The sequence below is a fragment of the Peromyscus maniculatus genome, chromosome 19 (genome assembly GCF_049852395.1).
Source record: "Peromyscus maniculatus bairdii isolate BWxNUB_F1_BW_parent chromosome 19, HU_Pman_BW_mat_3.1, whole genome shotgun sequence".
NCBI lineage: Eukaryota > Metazoa > Chordata > Mammalia > Rodentia > Cricetidae > Peromyscus > Peromyscus maniculatus.
Window position 1 is genome coordinate 24,843,404 of NC_134870.1, and position 10,774 is coordinate 24,854,177.

Here is a 10,774-nt window from a genome sequence, read left to right on the forward strand (position 1 = left end):
ATTGTTCATTAGATCCATAGTACATAGTACTTTGTGCAGAATACTACCGTTCTGAATTAAGACACTTGGAGGGGTACCTGAGGAAGACTACCACATCCTATTATAGATGCGCTCATCACTCCCCTTCCTCTCTCTGACCACTTTTTTCTATGTGCAGGTGCATGTCGAGGCCAGAGGTTAACCATGGTCTTTCTCAATTACTCTCTTATTTTTTGAGACAGTTAGGATCACCCTGAACATGTTAGGCAAGTACCCTATGATGAATGATATCACAAGACTACTTTTTACATTTTATTTTGAGTCAGGATGTCATTTAGTTACCCAGGCAGACTTTGAACATGTAACTTCCTGCCTCAGCTTCACAGGTAGCTAAAATTAGTCCAGTGCCACTAGACCTAGCTCCTCTAAGCTATTTCTAAAGGATCAATGTTTGCGTATATAACAGGAAAGCACTAACCTATGCATTCAGGAAGAATGGCACATGCTTAAAATCCCAGCACTCCAAAGGCGGAGGCAAGTGGATAACCAGCTGGAGGGGAACTTGGGCTATTACAGCATACAGTGCTAGACATTTTGACCTATTATGTCAAACATCACCACTAACAATCTAAGATTCACCCCCCCCCCCCCCCCGCGTGGTTTTTTAAGACAGTTTCTCTGTGTAACAGCCCTGGCTGTTCTTGAACTCACAGAGATCTGTCTGCCTCTGCCTCCCAAGTTCTGGGATTAAAGGCATGTACCACCACAGCCCAGCACAATCCAAGATTTCTATTCACAGTTAAATATATATAACCTGTTATATGTCAAACAAGTCTCTGCAATTTGTTTTACAATCATCTCTCCCCTGAATGGAAAATATTCTGATTCTTTTCTCTCTCTTTTTTAAATTTCAGATGAGGGCATGGCACACACGACAAAGGGATGAATAAAAGCTCTCTCTCTTTCGGAGCCTGAATCTTTAATGGTTTAGGTGGCTATAGGAAAGCCTATGAAGATAGTCACCAAGCCCGAGACAAGCCAGTGGTAAAAATTGAGTGTGACTGTATCTTAACCCCCAAAGACTGAGGGCTGAGGCTGTGGCTTAGTAACAGGGTGACAGCCTAGAATGGACAGACCCTGGGTTCAATTACTAGGAGCAAAACCAGTATCTTTCAAAACGGCTTGGAAGGTTCACTCAGTGCTCCCTTGCAACTCTGAGTTCAATCTCCAGTACTCTTCCTCCCAATACATATTTGCAAATGCAGAGTATGCAAAACAGGAAGGAGTAGAGGAAGGGATGGAAAAGGGGCGAGGAGAAAGAGCACCTGACTGGAAGGTATCATTTCTGAAAACCGTATCACTGGTTTTACTTTAGAACTGTGCCATCAAGTGAGAGCCCTAGCCAATGCATTGCCTTTGTCACAACCAGCCCTTCCAGACTATGAAGAGCTACTTTCTCACACTCTTCCTTAAGAAGCCAATACCGGGGGCTAGAGAGATGGCTCAGCATTTAAGAGCACTGACTGCTCTTCCAGAGGACCCGGGTTCAATTCCCAGCACCCACATGGCAGCTCACAACTGTCGGTAACTCTAGTTCCAGAGGATCTGACACCTTCACACCAATGCACACAAAATAAAGTGAAGTAAATAAAAAAGAAAGAAAAAGCCAATACCACTTTCTTCTAAGTAACACATTCTCTTAATCCTCATGCTTAAACCCCATTTAAATATCTTTAAAACCCACATTCACTGAAATTCACTAGTTTGAAAATGTTCTGCTAGGTGGAGTTTGAGGTGAGCCTGGTCTACAGTTCCAGGACAGTCAGGGCTACACAGAGAAACCCTGTCTCCAAAAACCAAAAGAAAAAGAAAATGTTTCTTTTATTAAGAGGAGAAAGATGTGTATCTCCTGTAGCCAACTGACCCTGAACTCAGGACCATTCCTTTTCCCAAAAGCTGGAGTGATGAACTGGTCATGGTGGCTCATCCTATAATCCCAGCACTTGGGAGATTGAGGCAGAAATATCAAGCATTCAAACTCAGCCCAGAACATAGGAGACCCTATCTCAAGAAAAACAAAAAGACCTAGAAACCTGCTCTAAGTTCCTTATTTGAAACCAAATGTGGTTCAACTCATGTGGCATTAGATCCAGTTTTGTCTGTGTGCATGTTTTTCCTTGTAAGTCAACTTTGGGACTATACCTAGACAATCATAAAGAGGTGAAATCATATACAGCCAAGTATTAAGAGACATACATAAGAAAACAACTGGCTGGTTATCTATTAGCACATGTAAATTTAAATATTCAACCTCACTTCAATGAAAACAAAACAGGTACAGGCCCACCAGCTTAGAAACCTTTAGTCTTTGTAGGGCAATTCCACAAATACAGTCTGCGGGACTCAGAGTAATTTTTACGACTAGTCTTGCACATTTGGGTTCACAAATCAGAATGTGGATATTTGGATCACTACGCACAGTTACACACGTGGAAACCAGGCTTAGAACAAACATCACAGGTCACGGAGGCCTCCACAGCCTGCTTTTGCTCCTCTAGCCTCACATTTTCACACTGTGACATTCAGGACAACATTATCTAAGCTCTCAGCCTCAGCTGCTTCTGTGTATCAAACGGTGACATTTATTGATGTGAATGTTAAATGACAATGTATCGCCTCAAAGCATCTATGAAAAAATGCTCAATTATTTTGTGGTTACTTCATCCTGTCAATGTATTTGAACTATTGAGTCCATTTTGTGGGTAGTTCTTTTTAAGATACACTACATTTGGTTGGTTATATACCAAAAGATAACCACATACAGACTGAGTAAACTTCAAAACTACTGATTCAGGTAATTTTTAAAAAGTAGTGTTTAGGCTGATTACGGTGAAAGCACATACGAGCAGAGACACACACATCTCTGGGAGCTGGAGGCCATCCTCAGCTATATGTTGAATTCCAGGCCAGCCAGGGCTTCATATGAGAACCTGACTCAAGGGGGAAAAAAAAGCCGCTGGGTGGTGGGGCACGCTTTTAATCCCAGCACTTAGGAGGTGGAGCCAGGTGGATCTCTGTGAGTTCGAGGCCAGCCTGGTCTACAGAGCGAGATTCAGGACAGGCACCAAAACTACACTGAGAAACCCTGTCTCAAACAAACAAACAAACAAAAAAGTCTTGGGGCCCTGATGACCTGAGTTCCAGCCTCAGAACTTGATTAAAGTAGAAGGAGAAAATCAACCAATGCCCTAATGCCACAAAGTTCTCCTTTGCCCTCTACAAACATCCACTCGTACACACAAAGAAGTTGAAAGAAAGCTAACGGGACAGAGGGAAGCAGACCCACATCTTACCTCTGCCCACAAGTTCCTATTCATTTCTGAGACAATTCTAGGCACCCATCACTACCTTGTCTTGTGCTAGCTGCATCCGACTACAAACCTTAATTAGTTTTCTACTGACATTAACTGGTGCACCCCCAAATACTGGCACATATGGATCCACTTGCCATTTAATTTGTCTTTAAGGTTCATCACAATCATTGCAAGAATATTTTAGTATTAGTAGCTCATCCTCTAACCTCAGCACTTGGGGATGGAAGCAGATCAGGCCAAGCCAGCTTCAGCCAGCCACATAATGAGTTGGGAGGCCAGCTGACTCACAAAAACATTAAAAAAAATTTGGGGGGGGGGGTGTCACATAAAACACTATGAAAATTTAAAGTGTAATACATCTCAGCAATGAAAAATAAATCTTGCCATTTCCCAAAAGAAACTGGTATGTACTGTACCCAGAAAGTTCTGAGCCACATACAATAAAACTGTGGATTCCCTGACCAACATCTGAGATAGACAGGATCTTAACATTTCCATGGGCTCAAGGTGTAACCAAATCCTAGCTAAATTATTAAGCAAAATAGGACAAGATTATAAACTACATTATTTGTTTAGAGGAAGAGTCTAGCTATTTTAGACTGCATAATCCTGTCTAAAATATTGTTTAGCATCCTTACTGAACTTTTCTAAACTAGAAAATAAAGTTTCCAAAGGCTTTTAAGAGAGTCTTAAAACTTTCACGTTGGAGGAGAAAGAAAAGTAACTTATTAAGCAGTGTTGTCTTCAATGTTAACTTCACTCAAACAAGCAAATTAGTAAAGAATTCATAGTCGAACTGCTTCAGAGAATGCACTACATCCAAATTCTAACAAATGGACCAGCCTAAATGAAAGCACCGAGACAACAACGAACAAGTTCAAGTCCAACTTGAAACAATGTAACAGCAGCAAATCCTAAGTGTCAATACCCCACGAGAGCTTTGAGGTAGCCCACTGAAACAATGGTACCCGGCTACTTCTTGGCATCATAATGAATCATGACCTCCATTAACGTTCCTATACGGTATTTTTACATTTGGGACTATTTATTTTCACTCTCCACACGGTACAAGTTCCTATGAGTAAGTCCATTAAATTAAAAAAAAAAAAAACACCTTAAGAAATAACATTAAAAGCATCCACCTTCAACTCAAGTGTTTACACTACATCAAAGAGATGAGTAAAACACCAAACAGAACCAAACTTTCAGAAGTCTAATCCCAAACAGAAATTAGTGCTGCTCATTTATTAAGAATGAAACACCAAAGCAAAAGCACCCTGCTTTAAAAACCACGGACTTAAGTAGAATCAGGCCAAATCCATTTCAAAAAGTTAAACGAACTTGGTGCCAAAGGTGGTCCTCATATCACTGTCAAGCTCTCCACCAGCGACAAACTCGGGCTGAAAAACAGAATGTCATTTGTGTGCTCAAATCAACTTCCCACATGGCCTGGAAGAAAGCCACTCTGTTGTAAGAATGCTCTGGAGTGCAGGAATATATAATGCTCCATTTTTAGGGTGGGGACACCCCAAGTAGTAAAAAGTTTCTCTAACTGGGAAAGTAACAAAATACAGCAAGAAATAGAAGAAACACAAATACTCCTGACACACTCTCACACAAAACATATGGCTACTTTCAACCTCGCTTATTCACCCAGGAATGGGCACACCTACAAATTCTTATACAACTTACATGAGACAGAAACCTCACTTTAAGTCAGTTTTGAATTTCCACAGCATTATTAGTCCACCAGGCAACTCTCTTCCCAAGAAGCTCCACAGGAAAGCCAACAAGGACTCTGTTATTATGGTTCCTATCAAACAGTCCCATTACCTGGAATTCTCTTGAATAGGCACACAACAGATTTGTTAACAAAAAAACCACCACCACCCCATCCCGCACACGCTGGCATTTTCGGTTTATAGGCGGGTCTTGGAACAGCTAAAACCAGGAAGCTCCGGGGTAATTAGAAAACTTAGGGGAAGTCTAAGACCCAGGGAAATAAAGGTGAGCCAGGAAGATCTCTCTTGGCCAGCTCTCCTTCACCCGCCCTCCCCACCAAAACTTCACCCACACGGGACTTGTGAGTCCAAGTGGGGGAGGCCATTTTAATGAGGCCTGGCTGAGGAACGTGAAGCGAGAGGAAGAGAGAAAAATCAGGGTAGGGCGTTCGGAAAGGAACGCCAAGTACTTTGCCCCAACAGCACCCAAGTCGGGTGGCAGCACCGGGAGCCCGAAAAGTGAGGCGCTGGATTCAAGGGCTCGAGGGTGGGTTCAGAAGTAGCAGTGGCTTCCTCCGGAGAGGGGGCCGAGTGATCTGAGCCGTGGGAGCCGGACTCCTGACCCCCAATAGGGGGAAGGACTTCTTCCCCGGCCAGCCGCGCCGACCCTCGCCCTCCAGTCAGAGGCTACTACCCAGAGGTCCAGAAGGCGGGAGTTGGCTAGTGCCGGGTTCTCCTCATCCGGCCATGCGGCGCGGGGGCGGCCATCCTGAGGGGTCCGGGATCCGAGAGGGCACGGGGGGGGCCGGACGCGGCGCTCACCCGCGGGCCGCCTCCAAGCTCTTAATGAGCTTCTTGATCTTCCAGATCTCCACGTTCCTATCGGCAGCACTGGGGTCGTCCGCCATCTTCTCGCCTCCTCCTCCCTAGAGCGGCCCGGCGGGGCCCGGAGACACCAAGACCACAGAGTTAGCGCCGCCGCTGGGGCAGAGCGGCCCCCTTCTTCGCCACCCCCCCGAGCTGCCCTCTTCTCCCCGCCCCGACTGCCCGCCGCATCGGACGCCGGCCTCTCCTACGCCCGCTTTACCTAAGGGCCCAGTCCTGGGCGGTAGCGGCTGCTCCTCCCCGGCGGCGGCTCCGCGGCGGCGGCGGCTCTGACGTAGGACACCGGCTCCCTCTCTCCAGGCAGCTGCATGTGTTGCAATCCGCTCACATGGGGCCTCTGATCTCACTTCCTCCGCCAGGGGCGGAGTGGAAGTCGGCGGGCGGAAGGGAGGGGGCCGGTGCGACGAGGAGAGGCTCTGCGCGCGCCGCGACTTCCCATTGGCTCGCCGCGCTTCTGCTTACAAGAGGCTCGCTGATTGGCTGCCTCGGCGGCCGCGCTGCCTTGTGAGGTATAGGCCGGGAAGCGGGAGGCACCGCCTTCCTTCCGGACCGGCTAGCCGGGAGGAGGAAGCGGGCCGAATCCGAGGGCTCTCGCGAGCATTTTCTCGGCTTCTACGGCCTGGAATGGGGGTGGCTCTTAAAGGGCGCGAGAGAGTGGTCGTTGTCTTTCGTTCTTCCCCCCTTAACCTGCACGGACACCCGAAGCTCTGCGACGCAGGGTCTAGCTTCTCATCCCGACACGTATGTACGTGCGTGCGGTCAGCGGCGTTTGAAAAGCATGGAGGACGCATCTCTACGCGCTTCACCTTTATCGCTGACCAAGTGCATGTGTGCATGGTGGCTTCGCGAACCAAAGTTCAGAATCCCGGCCTCTAGGTCGGGATTAGGATCTTGGCCGAGGCTGGAACCGATCGGCTGCGCAGGGGTGAAGGAGGGTTTCTGATCGTTTCGGTGCTAGTTACTATGGGTTCACTTTGGATTTGGGACTTTTGGGGTTGAAGGATGAGAGGGTTGGTTGCGTGAGGTTGGAGACCCAAGGTATCTGAGAGCATGCATGTTTTGTTAACTGTTGAGCGTGGAGGTGGGGGAGAATGTTGGAAACATTAGAACTGTTACGAATTAAGCTTTCCAATTGTCTGTCTCTCTTCGCTTCACTTGTGTGCATTCAAATATTTGAACTCCGAGCAAGTGCTGGATCTCGTTTTTCTGGAAATAAAGGTGAACCGAGTAAGTAATGCACCTCTAATGGAGCTCATAGTCTGGTTGAGTTTATAATTTTTGAGTTCATAATTTTTCTTTTCTTTTTTCTTTTTTTTTTTTTTTTTTTTTTTTTTTTTTTTTTTTTGAGACAGGGTTTCTGTGTAGCCCTGGCTGTCCTGGAACTCGTTCTGTAAACCAGGCTGGCCTTAAACTCAGAGCCGATTGCTGGGTAAAGGCGTGCGCCACCGCTGCCTGGCAACCGTTCGTAATTTTTAGTTTTATTTGAGGCAAGATTTTAGTGTTGGCCTCAAAATCCGGCCAATACTCCTGCCTCAGCCTTCCGAATGGATGGGGTTACAGCTGTGAGCCACTAACCCCAGCTGGCTTTTATATTTGTATGTTAAAATAATTGCACGAATATTATGAGAGTGTATGACAAGTGGTTTAATTCTGAAATGAGGTATGAAGGACGAAAAAATTTATCTGTGGAGGCCTGATATATTTGAGGAGCTACAAAAAGGGCAGTGTGCTGCAGCAGCAGGGGGAAGAGGTAGTTGAAAGCCAAGCAAAGCATTTGAAAGACGGGTAGGTCTTTCATATGCAATAGCAAGAACCAGAAGAGATACAAGTCCAGGGCTCAGGACCCTCCTAGACTTTATTCCATGTATCCCTCATCAGGATGTTATTCTGTATCTTTTGTAACATCCTTTGGAGTGGATAAAGTGTTTCCTTGAGTTCTGTGAGCCATCTAGCAAGTTATCAAACCCAGCAAGAAGGATCCCCAGTTTGTCAGATGCACGGGTTTCAACCTGGAACTCTTACTAGGCGTCCAAAGTGGGGTTAGGCCTAGAGACTGCTCTTGTGGGATCTAGTGCTAACTCCGGGTAGTGTGAATTGAACACCCAGCTGGTGCCTAGTATGGAAAAAAACACAGGCATATGGCCAGACGTTGAATGTAAACAATTCATCAAGTGTGTTAATAAAACGAATGCCTATTACCTTGGCCGTGAGGATGCTAGGAAGCACTCTACCACCTGCTATCTGTGCTGTATCTGCAACCCTTCCTGGGGTTACATGTTTTTTTTGTTTTGTTTTGTTTTTGTTTTTGTTTTTTTTCTGCCCCAACTAGAGTCCCATAATAGGGATATACCTCAGTTGTAGAACACTTGTCTTGCATGAGCAAAACTCTGGATTTGAACTGTTTCACAGTGGGGGTGGAAAAAAAAAAGACCAAACTGGCTTGGTGGTGCATACCTGTAGTTTAGCTAGTCTATAGCCAGTCACAGCTGCACTGGTACTGTATGAGAGTTGAGGGTGGGGGACAGATTCCTATCTCAAACAAGGAAACCAAAAACTGTGCTTGGGTGGCAATCGGAGGGTAGGGTCATACATGGCCTAAATTCTCTATTCTTCAAAGAATGAGGCAGGAGGATCTTGAGTTCAAGGGCTGCCCAAGCTGCAGAGTAAGTTTAAGGCACCCTGGGTTATGTGAGACCCTGTCTCTAATGAATAAATAAAAAGTCCAGTGGGCCCAGGGCAGTTGGTGGTACACGCCTTTGATCCCAGCACTCAGGAGGCGGAGGCAGGTGGATCTCTAAGTTCGAGGCCAGCCTGGTCTACAGTTAGTTCCAGGACAGCTAGGGCTATACAGAGAAACTGTCTCCAAAAACAAAAGAAAAAGTCTCCAAAAATGTTCAGTGCCCAAGGACTGGCTGAAGTACACTTTGCAGTTTCCACCTTACAGACCACTATGTTGTTTCTAATCTCTACCTTCTGAGTCAAAACTTTAAAGAACTTCAGGTGTTTACTTTGGGATTGATGTGGTCCTATGCTCTATCAAAGGGATTGCTTTTATTGTTTTCAAGACAGGTTCTAACTGAGGTCAATGCTGGCTCCAAACTTGGGGAATTCCTGAGCCCCAGTCTCTTAGGTGCTGAGATTTCAGGTGTGAGCCACATGCTTGGTGGGGGTTTTAATATGGCTAAAGTGTTGTATCAATAATTTTCCTGATCTTGGTAATTGTGGGGATCATGCAAAATGCATGATGAAATACTTAGGATTAAGCATCAGGTGTGGGATGTGCAAGGTAACAAAATCTTAATCTGTATGACAAGTGTTCCACTATACTGTTTCGTGTGTTTTGTTATATTACACCTTCTCTAAGAGATTTGAAGATTTTAAAGTTGAGGGAATATTAATCCATTCATGTAAACAGCATAATAGAGAAACTAATAGAGAAACCTAGAAAGATTCCTTAATTGCCTAGGAAGTTTGAGTGCTATGGCTTGAATAGATCTCCCACCTGTTGAGTCTCTGAGGTAGGACCTAAAGGGGGATGCGGGTTATAGCCTCCTGAATGGACCAATGCTAATATAAAAGCGCTTGAGCCTACAAGCTCAATCCTTTGTTACTCTGCCGATCTATTTGGGATAATGCAGCAAGAAGAAATTTGGTAGCTGTCAGACCCTCAATTCTTGGGCTTTTCCAGTCTCCAGACAGACCATCATAGCAGCACCAAACAGGCCAACAGGATTGCTACTTATCCTGGCCATTCAAATTATGTTGCTGAGGAAACATCACCCATGCTTTTGGTTTTAATTTCTCTTTATATTCCTTTTATAGTTAAGAACTATTCTCCTAAACCAGTTGGTGATGGCTCATGCCTTTAATACCAGGGCTCTTTGGCAGAGGTAGGTGCGTCTCTGAATTTAAGGCCAGCCTACTCTACAGAGTGAGTTCCAGGATAGCCAGAGCTAGAGAAAACCCTGTCGTAGGGGTTATAAAACAAACAGCAACCAAAACAAACCCCTTTGATCTTTCTGAGCATGGTGTTGTGTGCACTTGAGATGTATTTGGGGTGCTGAAGCAGGAAGACCACTTAAACCCTTGAGTTCAGGTAGCCCAGAATTTTAATAATGGCCCTCTTACCTATCTTCTCAAGAAACACAAAGGCTGAGGATGTAGCTCTCTCTGTTGGTAAATTGCTGGTTTTTAAGTGTATGCGAGGCTGGGCTCGATCTCCAGCACCCGATAAACTAGGTGGTGAACACTTGGGAGGCTAAGGCTGGGAGATCAGAAATTCAAGGCCATCCTTCACGGCACAGCTGTCCCTCAAACAAAACACATACCAACAAAAAAACTTGTCTTAGTTGTGTTGTCAATAAAACGTGCCCAAGGCAAAGTGGAGTTTGATTCTTAGCAACACACACAATACCTTTATGTGCTGGGAGATTGACTTCTAGTGGTTTGAAGCCCTAGGTTCAATCTCTAAAGACAACAAAATAAATTCAGGCAGGTGTGATGATTTCATGCTTATAACCTTAGCAATCAGGAGGCTAAGCAAGATTTTTTTTTTCTCCAAGTGTGATGCCAGCATGAGCTAAAGCAAGACAGTCAAAAACTTATTTTCTGGGTTTGATAAAGTTGCACCCACTACCACAGATGGGTTAATCTCTACAATCTGTGTGCATTTGTTTTTGCCTGTATGTATTAAAAGAGCCTCATGCATTCCTGGTGTCTGAGGTAGCCAGAGGGTGCCTGATCTCCTGGAATTGTGGTTATGGATGGTTGTGTCAGTGTGGGCACTGGCAATCAAAACCTAGGTCCTCTGGAAAA

The 10,774-nt window shown here is 45.3% G+C and overlaps 1 protein-coding gene across 2 annotated transcripts in view; it reads right to left on the bottom strand.

Annotated features, from left to right (window-relative positions):
* Positions 1-6,706, bottom strand: part of Etf1 (eukaryotic translation termination factor 1) — a 33,295-nt gene extending 26,589 nt beyond the window's left edge. The window contains exons 1-2 of one of the 2 annotated variants that reach the window (XM_006977905.4): positions 6,162-6,706; positions 5,897-6,000 (exon numbers count right to left, since the gene is read on the bottom strand). In XM_006977905.4, the coding sequence (XP_006977967.1) occupies positions 5,897-5,982 (86 nt within the window). In that variant the 5' untranslated portion in view covers positions 5,983-6,000; positions 6,162-6,706. Of the gene's footprint in view, positions 1-5,768; positions 6,001-6,161 lie in introns of both variants that reach the window. The other variant, XM_015996604.3, reaches the window with a different exon arrangement.
* Between the last annotated feature and the right edge of the window lie 4,068 nt (positions 6,707-10,774).